The following is a 21949-nucleotide window of genomic DNA, read 5'->3' on the forward strand; positions in this document are numbered from 1 at the left end:
CTTAATTTTTTTAAAAAATCATTTGTCACAAGTTACACCTGAGAGAACAGTATTGTTTGCTCTTTGTCATTAATATAAATCTGTGTGTAGAAAATTGTAAAATAATTAGCTTTGCTGTGAGTTCCTCTCTGAAACTTCTAGAAAACCTCTTGAAGAAATATGATGTAGCTTTGAAGTTAGCCCTATGTGGAGCCAGGGTTTGAACCAGATGCCTTCTGGCATCCCTCCTAACCTAAATCATTCCATGATTCTTAATACATTCTAAAATATGCAAAAGAAAATGTCAGTCATCAGTGTCGATGAGAATCAGTGACTGTTCCCAACTCTTGCTCTTAATAGGGGAGGTAATATTTGCAAGTCAAGCAAAGGATGGTGGCATGCTTCAGTTCGTGTGCATGAACCAAATTCGTATGTAACCCCGCTTTGACTATCACTCTGTTCTCCAGTGGATACTTTGCAGTTAGTTACACATATGGGTCCAGTGGTGTTTGGGAAGTTGCTGTGGAATAGCTTCTTCTTTGTTCTGTAACAAATGGCTGTGTTTTTGTACTGTGCCCAGCCACTCAGGTGACTTCTGAAGGTTATTATTTTGAATATTATCTTGAGCTTTTAGAGACTGTTGAGAATTGGAGTTCTGTAATTCCGAGTTGGTGAGGACAGTGTAGTGGTAGCATTAGTTACTCAAATACATTTAATCAGCTGCTGTGCCTAGAAGAAATAAAAAGGAAGCATGCTTATCTTCAAATTTTGCAGTTGAAGATATTTTGGTTTAATGCACTAGAGAGTAAACAGATAGTGTATTTAAGATCGATGAGCTAAGTATTGGAGTAATTTGGAACTTCCCATTTTTATCCCTTTGCAGTTGCACACTGGGATCACTGAACATTCCTCCCTTTTCTGTAATGAAAAGTCCCAGGAGAATGGGAAGGAAGGGAGCTTGTTGTGCTTAACATTCCTAGTACTACCGTAAATTTTGTGTATGTTTAAAAAAAACTTTTACCAATATGTTATACGTGTTAGTGTTTTTGGGGAGAAAGAGAATGAATTAAAACACCTCAGTCAGTAAGTTCTATTGTCCTGAATTCCAGTTAAAAAAAGACTTCTTTGTCTAGCGAACTGTTCCCAAGGAACAAGTTGAGTAAGGCCAGGTTGGCAACCACTCAATTCCCTATCTCTACATTTATATGATTTAAAAAGCTTGTATATCCAAGTCCCCATTGAACTCAAATTGCATTCAGACATTAGCAGGGCAGCTGGGAATATTTGCTGATTGATGTTTGTTTGTTTCAATAAAATGAAAAATAAAAAATTGTTCCAAATATGCACAGAAGTTGTTGTTCACCAAGCCAGTTTATATGCAGTGTGAAAGCTTTCCTCCCTGGGACGCTGACATTGCTATAGGGCCTCCCAGTAGGATGACCCCTATAGGGCCTATAGGATTTGTATCTGATTTTTTTTTTCAAGTTGGAGCTCATTCTTGTATATGTTTATCCCCAAGTCCTGCATTTTACGATTCAAGGGAATGAGTATCATATTGTGTCTGGCTTTCAGGCTCTGCTTTTCTGATAAATGCTGTTGGGGAATGTCTTAAAAGGAATCTCCATGTCAGAGCTAACATCTCTGATAAGATGCAGATTTCTCCACACTAAGGCTGGAAGATCCCTTAGTAATCTTGCCTGTTTATAACTTTCTCAGAACACAAGTTTTACATAAGGGCTTGAAGACCTCATTTCTTTAAGTCTTTTCTTAAAGGATCAAAGATCAGCCATTGCAGACTTCATTGCTTCAGGTACCAGGATTGCCACATAATCTTTGGGCAAGAAAGTCCAGTCAAGTGACCATCAAAAAAAATTCAGGCAAAAAAAAGGTAAAGCAACACCTAAGTAAATAAGATGTCCTTTTACTAATGAGAGTGTGCAATGTTGTGATAGCACCCTACTTGAAGGAGGGATTAGTTTAGAAGAAATCAGCTAACTGAGAAGAGAGAAGGTAAGAAAGATGGAGAGGTAGGGGCTGTATGAATGGTGTGAAGTTGAGACCTAGGAGAGACGTTTGGGGCAAGCAGCCAGGAGTGCAGGTCAGCAACTGCTTGGCTTGGATTTTAGAAGTTCTCTGTAGCTGACAGTCCCTGCTGCAGCTGCCTTGCCAAGCTAAGTTTTGCATTTTGCAGTTGAGAATCAATTTTTTTAAGATTGTTCTCTCAAGTTAGCAATAACCCTTCTGCTGTCATTTCTTTGTTGTGTTCAGTAGATTTAGAGCCAAACTGTGTAAGGTGCAATATGGTGCAGAGGAAGGCATTAAACCCTTCTGTGAGTCTAAATGAGGCCTTCCTTTAAAGATGAGGAGAAAAAAAGATCCATGAGAATTCACTAGGAAGAAGTTCATGGACACTCATGGTGTGCCACCTGCCATAGGCTCCCTTAAAATGATGTTCAGCATGTTACTATTTAGGATGCTGCTGCGGTCATTCCTAGAGCGTGAGCATTTGGCTGCTCCTCCTGGTTTCCCCTTGGTGGCATAGGAGCTAAGAAAGCCCTGTGTATTTGCAGGAGCAGGATGCTAAGCAAATTAATCCCCCTTGATCTGCTCCTGGGCAGCTGTAATATGCTGTGCTACTGTGTGAAACTGTGCCCAATTTTAATTCCTTTTCTAATGATTTCTTACATTTTTGCTCATTCATATAGCTTTTTATACACATTGTAGTAGAGAGGCCTTTATTAGCTGATTTCCCCAAATGCATCCCTCCAAGGAATGTTGTAAGTTAGGACAAATCAAAGCAGCCTCTTTATTTTCCAGTGTTTTGCCTCCTTCCTGTTTGACCGCTCCTAAACGATTCATGGAGGTAGATATAAACCTGGGGAATTTAGAAGGTGAATGGTCTATATTATTTTGTACAGCCAAATGTGAAAGCTTGGATGATATGTATTCTTGAAAGCTTTTTAATCTGTAAATATTTGAGGCATGGCTTTTTCAGAGTGACTGTCAGGAGGAGGTAGTGTTTAGTGAACACGTGTCACTTTCATAAGTAACCTACTTTATACAACAGAAGGAGCTGTGATTTGAGTTCAAAGCACTAGTATGATTCCCTGTTCTATCTTCTCCACTACTCTTTTTTGAAGACAGTACTCAAATTTAGTTTGGGCAGGATAGTACTAAGACGAGGGATTAGAATAACCCAATTAATTAAAGAACTATTTAATTGGAAACTAATAGCTAGGGTATTTGACATAACAGATATTACAGGCAGTTGTTTCTGTTATTAAATTAAGCAGAACTGTGCTTAGAAACATCTGCAAATTAAAAATGGTGAATATACAGATCACTTCTTTAGCACTTCTGTCTATTTCAGTTCTGTAACTTCTTAACAGCTCTGATTGATTTTTGTTTGCTACTATTTTGAATAGTGTTTTAGAGTAGTTGTCACTGTATTCAACTAGGATTAAAATTTATTATCTCTAAAGAAAATTGAAACAGTTATTAACATTTATTCCCCCCCAAATAAGGTTCTCATTCACATGCAGTGGGTGTTTTTTTGCATGAAAGTCAATGGATTTTTATTTTTTTGTGGTCCAGAGTTGTACTTAGTAGAATACCATGTAGGCACACTTGTCTGTTTTGCTGTATAAAACCAGTAGCTTATTTAGATGAACTTTTAGGAAGAAATTGGGCTGTAAATTGGACCTTCTGACAATAGGACAACAGGGAAGGGTGTGGAAACACAGTCTAGTTTATAGTTTGTATAGTTTCAAAATGCCCATATGAATTATTCCCATTCAGACGGTCATATTTTAGGGAAAACGTTGCTGATAATTATTAATGTGCTGTAATATCTGAAGCAAAAAAAAATTATTATCAGGCATAAAACATTAATAACAGAAGTTGAAGATTTCATACCAATTCTCCTGAAGAACAAATGCTTTCAGGGCATGTTATAACCAGTACTTGATATTTGCAAGTCCTACTGAATGACACTGCAGTGTTTTTTTTTCCCTTGCAGCTAAGAATGTGTTATTGTGTTAAAGACAGATTGGAGAATAAATCTTGTCAATCTATGCTATAAAAAAATATTTGTAGTCTGCTCTCTATCTTTTCTATTCAGTGGATTTTGCTGTATTTTTCTAGCTAACATCAAGGTTCATAAATAAGTTTCCCTTTGACTACTGGCTTTCTGAGTTTGACCCAAAAAGGTAATGTAGCTTTCTGTGGTAAATTAATTCAGTTATTGTCAGTATAAATGCCTAAAGCATCAGTCACCACCTAGGAAATAGAAGTTGAAGGAAGTAAAGGACGCACAAACATGCTGACAGTCAAGTAGCAATCCTTGATTCTTGCAAGATATTACATAAATATGGTGTCATTGCTTAGCAGAGAGCTCATTGTTAGACATGTAACCTACCCTTGCCCAGAATAGCATTAACCTACAGCAAGGGGTGAAAGAAATAGGCTTTTTTTTTCTTTCTGTCAAATTCAGCAGATCCTCCAGTCCCTCTGTGCAAGCAACGATCTGTTGAAATGCAAGATTTCAGACTGTGAGTCTCACTGCAAACCTTCTGGGAGCTGTTCTTTGCTGTTTGTGACTAATACACAGGAGCTGACCCATGCATACAGTGACCACTGCAACGTTAGTAAGACAAAAATAACACTGAGTTATTTCCAAGTGTATAAAACCAGGCACTTCCAGACAGTTGGGCCCTTCTGCCCTGAAGTCACCCTGGTGTGCAGCTCTCTGACCAGTCCTGGGGGCAGTTTCTCCATGAGACAGGGGCCAACTTGCAGCTTTCCAGCTATGCTGTGCAAATGGATTTTTCCACTACTTTCAGTGGTTCTTCAAAAATCCCACTTGTACAAAGCAGAGAGAAGTCTTAGAGCCTGCATTGGTGGCAGTTTTCTAGCCTTTCTGAACTGAATAATGTTTTAAGAATGACTAAAAATAAATAAATTCTGTTGTCTAAATTTAGTAACAGGTAGTATAAGTGTAACATCGTACAATCCTGATTTTAGCAGTGGCACTGGGGGAATAACCTGTTACGTGGTCTGACATGCACTAATTTTCTTCCAGTGCAGGATTCAGGAAATGTACTTTATACGTTGTAATTTGAGTTGGAGTACAAAGTTCGTGAGTCTTTCAATCTTGACACTATATCAGCTGTAGCTGTCAGAGTGCAAACCTCCTAGACAGATTATTCTGTTTGCCCTGAATCTTATCTAAACAGAGTCTTTTCTAAGCTTCAAAGATTGATAAGTTTCCACACCGCAATCACTCCCTCTGGGCACTTCCCGCCTTCCCCCAAGCTTTTTCCTCTTTTCAACATAAACCTATGTGGAAGAAGCATGCAGTAAAATTTGTAGTGTCTGACAGTGCTGCTCAATCTGAATATTGCAGCTTTCCAGACATGGTAAAAATCCTTCCACTTGCTCCACATCTGCATCTGTTGAAATTGCTTTTTTTAAGATCTTGGTGATCCCTGCGATGTGTTTTAGAGTATCATATGTAGATTTTACAATGGGGAGGATGGGTTTTACCCCCCTTAGACTGCTGTGATACTGATGCAGAAGAAATACCATGATACAACCAGGGAACACAAGGCTATTCAGCCTTTTGAGGAGGTGGTCAGTATTTTGGAGTCAGTGGGGCCATCACTGTTTCCCCGTTGCAGCTCCTGCTCCTGTCAGCCAGGTACATCTCACTGGGGGGTTTCAGGATGAGTTTTTTGTCTAATGCTGGCTGTGACTTGTACAGGCAATTATCTACACACGGTATGAAGCTGAGAACAGCTTCACTGTTGCCCAAATGCTGTCAGTGCTTGAGTACAGACTTCTGGTTTCTTACTCTTGATTTCTGTGCCCTGTGGCCCAGAGTTGCCTTACCTGGCTGGAAACCCAAGCAACTGTTTGCTCTCCGATCTAGTGTGCCAAAAGGAAAGCGTGAAAATCAGAAAGACAACAAATTCATCTTCTAGCACCCAAGTGAAGAGGAAAGAAATAATCATTTCTATGATTTAAACAATGTTTTGGTTTGTTTTTTAAACTGGGCTTGATTAGAATTTTTTAAGGACCTATTGTTTTGTCTGATATGGTTACTGCCTGTTGGCAGGTTTTAAGCTGTTCCAGCGGTTTGTTGGCTGAACAGGGATTGCATGTTGTGTCTGCGTTTCAGTGGCACTGCCAGGGGACATCAGGCCTTTTGCCCTTGTCTGTGGACTCTCAGAAATAAAATGTAGCTTAACCTTAGCTCAATTTGGGGAGAAGTTCCTATAACCTTGCCATACTATTTTTTTTAGTAGGATTGTGACATCTGTGCTGGCAAAAAAAAAAAAAAAAAAAAGCCACCCTACAACAACAAAAAAAAAACCCTGCTAAATCATTTGTGGTTTAATCATTGTCACATTACAACCACAAAGTACCCTAAGTAGCGGCCAAAAAAATCCTGTTAGGCCTTTCCAGAGCACTTTCTGACCAAAGTAGCTAAATAGTATGCAGCTATTCCAAATTACTTCTGTATGCTGCTTCTGCTTTACATTCTAGAATGGCTTCTAATAAAGCATCAGAAAATAATCCCTTGAATGAAAATACCAGTGAGGTAACAGCAACTGAGGAACAGGTTGTGGTGTGATATAACACTCATTTTTAATTCTACTATTTAGAAAGTTATGGCATGTTCATTGAAAGATAGGTATGTTTTTAATTGCAGGTTTCATTAGAAGCATTTTATTTTTCTTCTTTTGTAACAAAAGTCTTCCCCTTCAGTAGAATGCTCAAAAAGATGTCCTTATGAGATCTTTCTGAGTCCTGAAAACATAGTGGTATATCTGAAATTTGGTGGTTTTGTCAAACAGAAAATCATAGAGGAAATACTTTCAGGGAAGTAAAACAATACCTATTTTATCTTTTTCTTTTCTGACACAGTAATTATCTAAGAATATTGGAAAACATTCAGGTTGATAGGACCAAATCAGAAAAAAAAGCTTAATAGACTTAATGTATGGTTTGCCATTTTTAAACACAGTACCTCACGCTTCTGTGAAGCTCTGTTACACTGTTAGTACAGTAATATATTAGTTGGTACCTGCCTCTGAAAATTAATAGCCTTTATAGTTAATATATTTTTTAATTAATCTGTGGTCTGTCGCATTTCAGTATTGGACATATGTGCCTCTGGTCATTGCTGTGTAGTTCACTTTATAACTCAAGGGATCTCTAATGCTTAGGTTGCGTGTGGTGCTGTAAAAGGTGCTTTTTGCCCTGGCCTCTTGCCCAAGCATATGCTACATGGCAGGTAACGAATTGCAGCCTAACGAGCCTTGGTAGCTGAGCTTTCCTGGGGAGCCAGCCGTTGGTTCAGTGACCTGTATTACCCAGTATCTCGTTTGGCAGAAAATTAAGAATGGAGCAGACACATCATCAGCAGATTTTCCTGAGTGCAGACTCATTTTGGTACAAGCTTTCAAAGTCCAAGGACCCTCCAATCTAGCTTTCTAAACCCCATCTGTCAGTAAGTATAATTGGTTTATAAAATGGCTTAAAGATAATAATGGAACTAACCTTTTTTACACAAAAAACGTGTCTGCAACTATGATAATCTTCTCCAAAGCTTAAAAATAATAATCCTGAATAATAAATCAGTAAAACATCCTCATGGGTGATTGGTGGTGTGAGGCTAATGCAGATTGGTGTTGCAACACCATCAAGCTGTTGCAGTAACACATACAACTGATATTAGATCCACTTGTGTGGAAGTTCTTTGTGGTTTTTAGTTGTTTTTTAACTTTTTCATCTTGCTACAAGAATGTTAATACAGTGTTTGACTTCTGCTGTTTCAGCTTGCAGCAGGTGACAGAGCTCTCTATGCTCTGAGCATGGTTAATCCAAAAAACTGGTGAGAAGCGTACTGAAGAAATCCTGTCTATGGCTTTCCTAGCAAAGGCAGCCATGATATTTAATCCTTTCTGTGCTTCTCACAGCTATTGGAAGTTCAGTATTGACATATGAAAATTTGATTTTGTACTTCAGGTATATGTACTAGTTAACTTAAAATACAGTTAAGACATGCTAAAACCAGTTCCAGAGACAGGTTTGGATAGGTTATTGTATTGTAAAGATTCTAATTATTAGGTAAACCTAACAGTATTTTAAGTTTAAAATAAATCTGAAGAGATGTATATTAAATGTATGCATCATGTGAATATACTTTATGCAAAAAAAAATAGTAAGATCCTTATAGAATTAGGACAGCTTCCTTCTTTCAATAGACTGTTCAGTGCTTCTAAGAAGTTCCCATATAACTGAAAAGTAATTGTTTCTTTTAATGCTTTTGAGGCTATAAGGGTACTAGGAAATGTTTGAAGAAAAAATGTTCAGATCCTCCTTGACTGTCAAATCCCCTGTTTAAAAAGCTGGGGTGTGTGGGGGGTGGGAGGATCTGTTTGCACTTAATTATCAAAGTTTATTCCTAGCGTGATGGGAGTCAGTTCATAGCAAACAAGACAAGGATATCACCATTTTTTAATTGAAGTGCAGTAAGGTCACTCCACTTGGTTCACTATCTCTACTTAGCTCAAAAATGCCCTCACATTTTGTCTTATAACACTAATAATAGCCTACATATGGATGACTATCGTAGGTTAAGTGGTTTGGAGGAGAGTGGCCCAATAATGCAAAATCCCACCATGCTCAGAGTCATGATAGAATGAAACAAAGCCAGGCAGTAAAACAGACAGTGCAGTGCATCTCAATTTTTTGTCTTTCACTAAGATGCCTTTACCACCAATTTCTATTTACTTGTAGAGCAGGATTAGCTGTAGTTAGCGGGGCGATTCCAGCAGTCTGACATCCCTCTGGCCGTGCTGTCCCAGCGCTCTGCACAGCTCCTGCAGTGTGCATCTCAGAGCCAGAGCTGCAGCGCTTCCCCCAGCTAGTAAAGCTGATGGCACTGGCTAGAAGATAAAAGTATTGCTGCCCTTATTCCAACAGAGAGCCTGAAGCCGCAAGATTTCCATCCGGCTTCGTAATTTATTTTGCAGTGCAGCTTTCTGTTGTCCTTAGTCTCTAATGAAAAGATAAAAGCATGGAGAAGACAGAGCGCCAGTGAGAGGAGAAGAGGGCAAATAGCCATGTGTTCTCCATGAAGGCAAACAGAAAAAAGTAGAGGGGAGGAGATAAACGGGCTGTATTGGATTTATTGGTCAGATTTATTATTCAGGATTAACAAACACGGTAGTCTTTCCAGTTGGGGAGTAGTATTGTTGATCTGCTCTATTAAATTTCTGCAGAAAAATGGATATGTATTCTTGGTGTTTTGTATTTGTTTTTTTAATTTGTTTGTTTTTAACATTATGATCAGTTTAATCCTCTCTCTTATTAGTTGCATCTCTTCCTGAGCTTGGTAAAAGGTCTCTGTATCTCTTTAAGTGGAGTCCTTGGGTTTGGATTGAGACAAATAGCACCAGCACAGCTGTGGAGGGAAGCTTTATTGTGAGCAGCAGACACCTCATCTTCAGTTCTTCTTCCAGGCACCTCATTTCATGTTTATGCAGAGCATCCAGGACACAGTTGTGCTTTGTCTTACAGCTGCAGAATTGTGACCTTTGTTTACATCAAAAGAGGTTGGAGGCTTCAAATAGTTGACCAGGGTCAGATAAGATACGTAGCTTTGCAGCCGTGGAGGCGAAAATAGAAGGCTTATAGTAATACTCAGCTAAGAAATCATGGGAGAGATCTCAAAAAAAAGTCTGATTTCCCCCAGAAAGAATACTGAAATTTTTAGAGCAGTCTGAGTTGATCACAAAGTGTGGAAGCTGAACCGGGAGGTACATACAGAAATCCAGTATTCCTACAGCTACAGAATAAACAGGAAAACAGCCGTGATTCAGTAATACTGCCAGTTTGATATCAGTAACATCTATGTGGTAGATTGTAGTGGTTTCAATTTATCATATGGGTTGGAATCTATTGTAAGATCGTTGTGAAATAACTTCGGGTGAATGTAAAGAAGTGAAAATTGCAATACAGTCAATGTCCAAAAAAGATAATATTGAAACGCTTTTAAAATATAATTACATTGATCACAGCAAAGAACAGATGGTTATAGCTGTATTTATACTTACTGAAGGAAAAATCTAAATTCATTTCTAAACAAACACAAGACAGCACATTTTGAAGGGGAAAACTGCACAAGTTTTATGGATGAGCATCACTCACTTGGGTGTTGTTGGCTTTTGGGAGAAAGCAGGATTTGTACAGTGTGCTGTGCGGCACACCTCAGCCTTGTGGTACTGCTTGAGAAGGTGCTTCTTCAGCTGCCTGCAGACAGCAGGCTGAAGAGGTGATAGCTCAGACATCTGAGGGAGAAAAGGAGCCGGCGTGGTAATTTGCACGCTGAACCGATTCTAGGCAGTGCTGGGGGGAGCTTGAAGGTACAGCACTGGTGGGGTGGACGGCATGCAGTATGCAGCAGCCACTTGTCTGACCTTTATATCAGAGCTGTGTAAGAGAACTGAATTTTATTGAAACCCTCCCATAGGTTGGTTTTATTTCAGCTTTTGAAGCCTCAGTACTTTTAACAATAAGTTTTAATGTAATTTTGATATGACATTAATGTTCACAAGACCCTAAAGCTGTGTGTTTAATGGGATTAAAGCAAATGGAATTTGATGGGGCTTTGGCCTTAAAAATTGCTGGGGTTTTATTTATTTAATCATGCCAAAATTGAACAAGGAAAATATTCTTTTACTGTACCTTAGCCCTAGTTGTCTTGACTCTGCAACTGCTCTGTTGATGACTCAAAGCCATGGTGAACTAATTAAGACAGTACTGTGTTACTAACAAAAGAGCTGCTTTCTTCCTCTCTCCTCCCCCCCAGCAGTTTGTCAAACAAAATTGTATCCTATACCAAAATAATAGAAATCTAATGCATCCTGGCACGCTGTCTCTAGTCAACCAACAGTATTTTGTAATGCTATGTTAGTACGTGTATTAGAGGACTTGTGTTTTACGCAGCCCATCAACACAAGGGAATCATTAATTTCTGGAGAGTGCCTTTGCCAAACGATGTGGGCTTTAAATCTCCTACATACATAGAAAAGTACTGTCCATCTCAAATGCTCTAAATGGATATAATAATTATTGAAAATAATAGGTATAGTAATATTTTATGTTTTGTGTTTTAAGTAACTGCATTGTACAGTTCATATTCTTTTGAAAACGTCACTGATATGTATGCATTTGCATAGACATAGATGCAGCTTCTTAATTTTTTTCATGTGGAGCTGAATTATAGGATGCTGCTGTTCCTCTTGCTTGTAGTTTTCTGTGCTTTGCATGCATTTTAAGATAATTTTGTCTTGTTTAAAGTATTTTTGTGCTAATGTAGTTTCTCTTGCCACCTTTGTTTTTTATATAAAGACGTGTTGCATCTGCTTTTTGAAAGTTGTCTTTAAAAACTTTTAGCAATAGTTAACTCAGCTGCTTGTTTCTGCTCTCTAAGGGGTCGCCTGGCCTGATATGCACCGTCTGGCTGACAGAGTCCATCTGGAGGAGTTGACAAAAATTGGCATTCTGAAAGGCAATGTAGATGACATGGTGAAGGTTCATCTGGGTGCAATATTTATGCCACACGGACTTGGACATCTACTTGGAATCGATGTGCATGACGTTGGAGGCTACCCAGAGGTTAGTGTTAGTCCATTTGCTGAGGCGATCGGCTCCGGGGCAGACGTGTTCTGCAGCGGAGCAGGGGACCGAGGCGGGCAGGGCTTTTTGTCCGGCATCGAGGCCACTCGGGGGAGCCGCCGGAACCCGGCTGTCCTCGCGAGGGAGGCTGACGAGGCGAGGGCGGAGCCAGCAACGTCAGTGGCGGGCTATTTAAACCAGGCGTTGCCACCGTTTTAGAGCCATTTGCTGAGGCGATCGGCTCCGGGGCAGACGTGTTCTGCAGCGGAGCAGGGGACCGAGGCGGGCAGGGCTTTTTGTCCGGCATCGAGGCCACTCGGGGGAGCCGCCGGAACCCGGCTGTCCTCGCGAGGGAGGCTGACGAGGCGAGGGCGGAGCCAGCAACGTCAGTGGCGGGCTATTTAAACCAGGCGTTGCCACCGTTTTAGAGCCATTTGCTGAGGCGATCGGCTCCGGGGCAGACGTGTTCTGCAGCGGAGCAGGGGACCGAGGCGGGCAGGGCTTTTTGTCCGGCATCGAGGCCACTCGGGGGAGCCGCCGGAACCCGGCTGTCCTCGCGAGGGAGGCTGACGAGGCGAGGGCGGAGCCAGCAACGTCAGTGGCGGGCTATTTAAACCAGGCGTTGCCACCGTTTTAGAGCCATTTGCTGAGGCGATCGGCTCCGGGGCAGACGTGTTCTGCAGCGGAGCAGGGGACCGAGGCGGGCAGGGCTTTTTGTCCGGCATCGAGGCCACTCGGGGGAGCCGCCGGAACCCGGCTGTCCTCGCGAGGGAGGCTGACGAGGCGAGGGCGGAGCCAGCAACGTCAGTGGCGGGCTATTTAAACCAGGCGTTGCCACCGTTTTAGAGCCATTTGCTGAGGCGATCGGCTCCGGGGCAGACGTGTTCTGCAGCGGAGCAGGGGACCGAGGCGGGCAGGGCTTTTTGTCCGGCATCGAGGCCACTCGGGGGAGCCGCCGGAACCCGGCTGTCCTCGCGAGGGAGGCTGACGAGGCGAGGGCGGAGCCAGCAACGTCAGTGGCGGGCTATTTAAACCAGGCGTTGCCACCGTTTTAGAGCCATTTGCTGAGGCGATCGGCTCCGGGGCAGACGTGTTCTGCAGCGGAGCAGGGGACCGAGGCGGGCAGGGCTTTTTGTCCGGCATCGAGGCCACTCGGGGGAGCCGCCGGAACCCGGCTGTCCTCGCGAGGGAGGCTGACGAGGCGAGGGCGGAGCCAGCAGCGCCCCCTCCCAGGCTGTTAAAAGCTGCCCCTAGGGAGCGCGAGCGACCAGGAGCGCGGCGAACAGGACGGGCAAACAGGGCGTGGCACGTCGAAGGGCGTGGCAGTTTGCGCGGCAGTTCGCGCGGGCAGGGCGAGCGGGGGGCTCATCGTCGCTCTTTTGCAGCTGCCTCTCCCTTCGGTGCTTGTAACCTGCTTGCGTAGAACCTGACCATGGTATCGACCAGGCAGAAAACCGTGGCCTCCGCATCTCGTGAGGCATCTCCAGCCACGGTCACCAGTGTGGCTACTCAGACGGAGGGCTTGGGGAAACACGCAGCCGTCCAGGTCCTGGGCTGCAGAGTGTGCCCCAGCCTTCTGTCGGTCTCTGACAGCAGTGGTGGGTATGCCTGTGGGAGGTGTGCCCAGGTTGAAGAACTGCTCAGCCAGGTAGCGGAGCTCCGGGAGGAGGTGAACAGGCTCAGGAGCATCAGGGAATCAGAGAGGGAAATTGACTGGTGGAGGTGCGCTCTACCCTCTCTGAGGCAGGTTCACGAGACTGCCACGGCACAGGCGTCTCCTGTTACGCAGAAGACGGAGGTTCACTCCTCCAGCCAGGCAGCGGGAGGAGACCTAGATCAAGGGGGGGAATGAAGGCAGGTGCCTATTCGGGGTGGTAGGCGAGCCCTCTCTCTGCCCACCTCACCTTCTCATCTACCCTTAAATAATCGATATGAAGGACTAGAGCAAGACAATCTAAATGACAAAGTAGACAAACACCCGTCCCAGTTGGAGGGGGCGCCTAAGACAATGCGACCTACACGTCGCATTGCCACATCATCCTTCAAAAAAGAAAGAAGGGCTATTGTTATGGGGGGCTCCCTCCTAAAAGGGACAGAGGGACCGATATGCCGACCGGACCCAACCCGCAGAGAAGTCTGTTGCCTCCCTGGGGCTCGGGTGAGAGACTTTGCCAAGAAAGTCAAGCGCCTGGTACGGCCCACTGACTACTACCCGCTACTGGTCTTTCAGGCTGGTAGCGATGAAGTAGCAACGAGAAGTCCGAAGGCGATCAAAAGAGACTTTAGGGATTTGGGGCGACTACTTAGAGGATCAGGGGCGCAGGTGGTGTTTGCCTCTGTCCTTCCGATAGGGGGGATCGAAGCTGAAAGACGTACTGTTCGCATAAACTCGTGGCTTCGAGACTGGTGTGACCGGCAGAATTTCGGTTTCTTTGATCATGGGAAGGTCTATGCTACACCGGGCCTGATGGCACCGGATGGGATGCGCCTCTCTCGGAGAGGGGTAAGGATCTTAGGTCAGGAGTTGGCAGGGCTGATAGATAGGGCTTTAAACTAGAGTCGAAGGGGGAAGGGGCTAAAACCAGGCGAGCCAGTGAAGACCTAAGGGATGGTATGCTAGAATCAGAGGGGCTGTGTGCCAGTGGGGTCCTTTGGTCAGATCCACAAGGTGCTGAGTGTAAGGAGACGCACCTGAAGTGCTTTTACACAAACGCACGCAGTATGAGGAATAAAATAGATGAGCTAGAAGTCCTGGCCCAGTCCCGCAACTATGACATCATCGGCATAAGCGAAACCTGGTGGGATGAGTCCTGTGACTGGGGTGTTGCGATAGATGGTTACAGGCTCTTCAGGAGGGACAGGCAGGGTAGGCGAGGTGGTGGGGTGGCGATGTATGTGAAGCAGGGGCTGGACTGTGTGGAACTTCAGGTCGGCGATGGCAAAGTTGAGAGCCTCTGGGTAAGGATCAAGGGACGAACGAATAAAGGGGATGTCGTTGTGGGAGTCTATTACAGACCGCCTGGCCAGGACGATAGCGCCGATAAATTATTCTTTACAGAACTAAGAGAGGCCTCGAGATTAACTCCCCTTGTCCTTATGGGGGACTTCAACTTGCCGGACGTTAACTGGGAGTGCCACACGGCTGACACGAGCAAGTCCAGGAGGTTCATGAAGCACCTAGATGATAACTTCTTGGTACAGGTGCTAACGGAGCCAACTAGGAAAGGTGCCCTCCTAGACCTGTTGCTAGAAAACAGAGAGGGTCTGGTGGGAGATGTGGTGATTGGTGGCCGCCTCGGTCATAGCGACCATGAAGTGGTTGAGTTCAAAATTTATGGTGACAGAAGGAAAAGTGCCACCAAAACCTCATCCCTAGATATGGGGAAAGCGGACTTCAGGCTGCTCAGGGAACTAGTCAGTAAGGTCCCCTGGGAAACTGCTCTTGAAGGCCTCGATGTCCACCAGTGCTGGTCACTCTTTAAGCGATGCCTCCTAGAAGCACAAGATAAGGCAATTCCAAAATATCGCAAGTCAGGCAGGCGGGGCAGGAGGCCGGCGTGGCTGACCAGGAACATTCTAATGGAGATTAGGCGGAAACAGAGAGTGTTTCGCTACTGGAAGGAGGGCCAGGCGTCATGGAAAGAATACAGGGATGCTGTTCGTGTTTGTAGGGAGAAAGTTCGAGTGGCCAAAGCACAGCTAGAGTTGAAGCTGGCTGTGTCTGTGAGAGAAAATAAAAAGGGTTTTTTTAGATATGTAAATGGAAAAAGGAGAACTAAAGAAAACATAGGGCCGCTCCTTGATAGGGAAGGTCTCCTCACAGACGATGACGTAGGCAAAGCAGAGACGCTTAACGCCTTCTTTGCCTCTGTCTTCAATGCCGATGATGGGCGTCGGGACCCAGGGTGCCCTGAGCTGGAGGACCGGGACGGTGGGGATGACAAACTCCCAACTGACCCTGAACGTGTGCGGGATTTGCTACTCCACCTGGATCCCTACAAGTCCATGGGTCCGGATGGGATTCATCCCCGGGTGCTGAAAGAGCTGGCGGATGTCATTGCGGAACCTCTATCAATTATTTTTCAACGATCCTGGGAATTTGGAGAGGTCCCGGTAGACTGGAAGCTGGCAAATGTTGTGCCAATTTTCAAGAAGGGTCAGAAAGAAGACCCTAGCAATTACAGGCCTGTCAGTCTCACGTCAGTGCCTGGTAAAATCATGGAGAAGTTGGTTCTTGGACTCATTGAGGCGCACCTGGGGGACAAAGCAGTTATTGGTCCCAGCCAGCATGGGTTTGTGAAGGGTAGGTCCTGCCTAACTAACCTGATTTCCTTTTATGATAAGATCACCCGTATGGTGGACCAAGGGAAACCAGCTGATGTGATTTTTTTGGACTTCAGCAAGGCTTTTGACACGGTTTCCCATAGGATCCTACTGGACAAAATGTCCACCATAGAGCTAAATAAAAACATCATACGATGGGTGAGCAATTGGCTAACGGGCAGGGCCCAAAGGGTTATGGTAAATGGAGCTGCGTCAGGCTGGCGGGCGGTCACCAGTGGGGTCCCTCAAGGCTCCATTTTAGGGCCGGTACTTTTCAATATTTTTATAAATGATCTGGATGTAGGAATAGAGGGTATTTTGAGCAAGTTTGCTGATGACACCAAACTTGGAGGAGTTGTGGACTCAAGTGAGGGCGTAAAGGCCTTGCAGAGGGATCTGGACAGGTTGGAGAGCTGGGCGATCACCAACCGCATGAAGTTCAATAAGAGCAAGTGCCGGGTCCTGCACCTGGGACGGGGAAACCCTGGCTGCACGTACAGACTGGGCGATGAGACGCTGGAGAGCAGCCTAGAAGAGAGGGATCTGGGGGTCGTGATAGACAGCAAGTTGAATATGAGCCAGCAGTGTGCCCTGGCAGCCAGGAGGGCCAATCGTGTCCTGGGGTGCATCAAGCACGGCATCGCTAGTAGGTCAAGGGAGGTGATTGTCCCGCTCTACTCTGCGCTGGTGCGGCCTCACCTCGAGTACTGTGTGCAGTTCTGGGCACCACAGTATAAAAAGGACATGAAACTGTTGGAAAGTGTCCAGAGGAGGGCTACGAAGATGGTGAAAGGCCTTGAGGGGAAGACGTACGAGGAACGGCTGAGGTCACTGGGCCTGTTCAGCCTGGAGAAGAGGAGGCTGAGGGGAGACCTCATCGCAGTCTACAACTTCCTCGTAAGGGGGTGTCAAGAGGCAGGAGACCTTTTCTCCATTAACACTAGTGACAGGACCCGCGGGAACGGGGTTAAGCTGAGGCAGGGGAAATTTAGGCTGGACGTCAGGAGGGGGTTCTTCACAGAGAGGGTGGTTGCACACTGGAACAGGCTCCCCAGGGAAGTGGTCACTGCACCGAGCCTGTCTGAATTTAAGAAGAGATTGGACTGTGAACTTAGGCACATGGTCTGAACTTTTGGGTAGACCTGTGCGGTGTCAAGAGTTGGACTTGATGATCCTTAAGGGTCCCTTCCAACTCAGGATATTCTATGATTCTATGATTCTATGATTCTATGATTCATTCTCAACGGCCTCGTAGATTAACCCCTCTGATTCGATCAGCATTTCTCTTAGCTAATGCGTGATTAGTCGGTTACATCTTCTCAGAGGTGGAACAGAGGTGCATTTAAGTGTATCCTTTTGATATTTGGTGTATCTAGTGATATCTTATGCAGTTCACTTAAGGGGAATTTATTACTTCATTGAAATATCTATTGCTTGTAGGAAGAAATCAACTGATGCTGCCCTCTGGACATTCTTCATCTGTCCAATTTCTATATACATTGTGGTGTACCTCCTAGATTCACCACTGTAACATATATCACTCAGGCATAACTATACCATGACAGAAAGCTATGTAGTGTACCTGAGCCACATGAAACCTGTAGTGAGAGGACTCACTTGCTGTGTTCCAGATGTGAGACAGCTGTGGGAACCTACTGTTCTAACTGGGCTAGTAAATCCTGATGGCTTGGCATATGGAAACAATCTGGTTTATATTCCTGTCTTGAACTTTAATCTCTGCTGTCCACACGGGCATCGATGTAGATGTGTTGTTCTGGAACAGAAATAGAAGGGAAGTGTCCATAAAGTCTCCCAGTCTTTGCAAATGTGAAAGCATGATCTCTTGTATTCTGAGTTTCTGCAGAAATCACAAAGTGATTACCTTTTCCCTTGAATTAACACAATGGTTTGTGACTGCAGTTTGAAAACAGAATAGGTAAAATTCTGTACCCAATGATAAGATGCTTGCAATGATACTGGAAAAAAAAAAAGAAAACCCTCTCTAAGGAAATTGAATATAATGTTTGAATACAAAAAGGAAGTCTACAGTAGCTTCAGAAAGATTTCAGAAGGATTTTCTGTATTACATTTTGGTTACATGAGGCTGACTGTTTAAGGGTTTTCTTAGGTAAGGTTTAAGCATGTTTAAAAGCTTGTTCATGTTGGGTGCATGGGCTGCATAACAGCTGCTCTCGCTGATTTTGCTTTTGCAGAGGGAAGAAACAGGATATAATATTTGAGGGTACTTGTTATTTTTAAACACTACAAGATGATTGTTGTTGACACACAGTACTGTGATGACAATATATTGGCATCAGCTATTATACTTACATGTAATAAAAATGAAACAAAAATCAAAAGCAACCCTATGCTGATTTTAAGGTTTCTTCACTAGCTAATACAGACAGGATGGATATTTCTCCTCCTCTCTCTCTCCCAAGTGCATTCTCTCCGTGTATAAATGGAAGGCATTCAGCAAAGCACAGGGGATGTGGTGACTTGGGAGAATTCATGGACTTTGAAATCCAGGACCCCAGTGTTGCATGCCTTTGCTTAGATCGTTTTTGCTTGTGTTGGGAATAACCTTGCTGGATTTGGTGGAGCTGCTGAAACTTAAGCATATGTTCAAGACAGTACGGTAGAGAGAGAACTAAATTTTAGGAACAAGTGAGAAGAATTAAGAAAGTGAAAAGTATTGTGTTTGCTTTTTAAGTTTTTATATAATTTAAGAGACATTTTTTCTGAGAGCATATTGATATATCCAGAGATCTGTAAGAGCAACCGTATAGATAAAACTAGATTTAGGGATGCAATTTTCATACAAGATAAACTCTCCACTTTTATATTGAAGGTCTGTAAAACATACCAGAGCTCTATGCAGATAGAAAATTTTATACTTGCAAATGTTAAATTTGTTTGTGTAGACATGCAACTACATTATTAAATTAAAAATATTTGCATGGCTAATTCCCTTTCAGAATCTGATCCTAAATAACAAATTTCCTGAATATAGGGCAAGCATGTATGTGAACTCATGAACAAGTAGCTGAAGACCTGTGTTGGCATATAAACGTGCATGTAGCATGGCATCAGCTTAAGTTTGAAAAACAATGCATTTGGGCTTCTGTAGAAGGGCAGCCCCTTTGAAGTCTCTCTGCAGCATTGATTCCACCTCTGTTAGACCTGACACGTCTCTTCTGACCCTAAGCATGAGATTCCTTGCATTGGGTCATTTGGCTAAGGTGAGCGTCAGAGCACCTGATGGTGGAAAACCCACATCAGAAGCCTGTCGATGGTGTGAACTGCATTAGGTGCTTCTGGGCTTGAGCCTCTAATGGGAGGCACAGTTCCTGCCTGTGGCAGCAGGAAGCCATGGGGCTGCTGCTCCCAGGTGGCACTGGAAGGCTTCAGGGGACGAGGTTTTCCCCAGGCAAATCTAAACGTGAGCAATTGGACTCTTCTCATGAGTCTGATAAATGTCTGTATTAAATAGGAGAAGGCTTTTTTATCTATGGCTTGTTTCATGAGATGATGTGTTTTGAAAGCAACAAATGGACTGGGGAGTGATTTTTGGTGTGTTTTAAACATTTACTACCTAGCAAGATTTTCACAAGGAACTTTATAAAGCTATTTGTGTGTTTGTTGTACGCTGAGCCTATGCCATGTATCATGCTCTTTTTTTCTAACTGGTTAAGAAGCAAGTTATTTTATTTTGGCCGAGGGAATTTCTGGGAGTATTACAAAGGATTTTTAAAAATAAAAACTTTTTCCAAGTGGATATTATTCCATTATTTTTCCTCAAGTGTAAACAGTTACATTTGGAATAATACAATAAGCTTTAATTTCCTAATTTTTACCCGTCACAAAGTTTTGTGTGTTCCAAAAAAACTATTTCCAGACATTGTTAGCTTAGATTAGTTATTCATTAGTAGCCAAAGTTTTTTGGTTTGCTTTTTTTTTTTTTTTTTCAGAATTGGCAATAATAGGTTTTCATCTTTTCCAGTAAGCTGCTTTCACATGTAGCACTGAACAAGCACTTTCTTCCTTTTTGACAAACACTAAAAAGTTTGCACGTTTTCTGTAAAGGATACTCTTGAATATTAGAAAATATAACATTTCCCATCCTTTATTGCCATAATAAAGAGTAATGAGTGTTGGCCAGCAATAAACGTGGCTTAGCAGCTATGTTTAAGACAAGGTTTCTAAAAGAACGTAACCACTGGTGTTCCCCTTTTAAGCATGCAAGTAAATGTCCTGATTTTCAGAAGTGCTCCACAGTCAAGAGCTCCTTTGAGAATGTGGCCTCCTGTAGTGTGCCACTTTATTCCTACTGGGGAAGCTGAGCGTTGAATACTACTTTGAAAATCTGTCTGCTTCTTTTAAGGGTCTAACTAAAACTTGAGCAGCTCTGAAAATCCAGCCCCAGTGGTACTAATCACTTCAGAAAATCTGGCCTTCAGTCAGAAAGAGCTAGCTTCAAAGGGTGAAAACTCCACTGGGCTTAGCTTCAGCTGTAAAATTTAATCATGGAGGTGGTTTTCCCACACTCTTTCATTTGTTTCTGGGTAAATTCGATATGGGATATAAATGAGGGTTTGTGCCTGTTGCAATTGAGCAAATGTGGTAGGTGATCCCAAATTTTCAGACCCTGAGGTAGATGGGGCTGAAGTTTTCATTTAAATCTAGGTTCTGTGTCTCTAGATGCTTGAGTTGATTCAATTTCATGTTATGTTAATTGACTGTAAGGCTCTGAAGAATGCTAAGTACATTTGATGACTTTCTGTAATAATAAGCCAGTTAATTTAAGTTAAGTTAATAACTACTGCGATTTTAACATCTTGTGAATTAAGAGTTTCATTTTGTTTTGTCTTTTAAAATTACAAGATTTACCTTAGTTTAAAGTTTTAATTCAGTTCTCTATTCTCACGAAAAGCTGATCCTTTCATTGCTATTCTGCATCGGCAAATTAAGGTTAGCGGTTTGTTTTGATCCTGGAGTTATCCATGTCCTCCGTGACTGTGCGTGCTCGGGGAACATCTCTGCTGTTCGGAGAGGTGTGCAGGCTCCGTCTGGCTCAAACAGAAAGCTTTCCACCAGGTCCCAGATGACTGTCTGGGGATTTAGGTCGCCAAACCTACTAGAGAATGCAGGAATAATCTTGTTCCCTTTCTTGTTCTGACAAAAATTATTTTCCTTTTGTATCCTAGTTTATGCTGAAGCAGAAAATTTCATTTTTTGTGGTTAGCATTGCAAATGATGCATTAATGGTTTTTCCTTTAAGAAGCAGAGGATGAGGTGAATTTACCAAGGAGCCTAAAGCTGTTATGTGGAGTCCCAGTGATGCAAATTGCTTCACTTGGTCATAACCTTGCAAAGCCTTGCTGCAGCTTTGTGTACCCAGGACCTGCAAACATGAAACAACCTGTATGGTAGGCACTTAAATGAGCAAGGAGAAAAAGGGCTTTTTACCAGTTTTAGCTTTTTTTTTTTTTTTTCTTGTAGTCAGTTTTTTTTTGCCTTGAGAAGATACAAGAAATTTGCTTCTTATGCCTCATGGGGTCCCCTTGAATCACTTTTCTTTTGATTCTTTGCATTCTTTTACAGCAGTAGCAGAGCTGTGTGGTTGGGTGGGCCACTGAGCAGGCAGAGTGCAGGCAAAAGACAAACTGGTAATGGCTTTCAGTTCTGCAGCATTTCCATGCAGAATAGCACTGAAATCCAGAGTGTCTGTGTTGGGTCTAACACCAGTAAAGTTTCCTACAGCACTAAAGATTCTTCTGTGGGATTTGAAACCCCTCCCAGAGTTAGGTTAATAGATCTTCTTACCATAGCTGTCACATCTTTCATATGCTCAGAAAAGTTGTGATCAGGTCCCAGCAGCCTTTCCCTGCAGGGACTGTTGCTGGAGTGTGGGTGTTCTTGGAAACTTAGGACTTGGGCAAAGGCAGAACAGAAGGGA

The 21949-nt window shown here is 43.3% G+C and overlaps 1 protein-coding gene across 3 annotated transcripts in view; it reads left to right on the forward strand.

The window, feature by feature from the left end:
* PEPD (peptidase D) overlaps nt 1-21949 on the forward strand; it is a 143942-nt gene that overhangs the window by 107057 nt on the left and 14936 nt on the right. For all 3 annotated transcript variants that reach the window (XM_084533813.1, XM_084533814.1, XM_084533815.1), the window contains one exon: nt 11483-11667. In XM_084533813.1, coding sequence (XP_084389939.1) covers nt 11483-11667 — 185 coding nt within the window. The remainder of the gene's footprint in view (nt 1-11482; nt 11668-21949) is intronic.

The sequence above is a fragment of the Aythya ferina genome (genome assembly GCF_964211825.1).
Source record: "Aythya ferina genome assembly, chromosome: 12".
In the NCBI taxonomy this organism is placed as follows: Eukaryota; Metazoa; Chordata; class Aves; order Anseriformes; family Anatidae; genus Aythya; species Aythya ferina.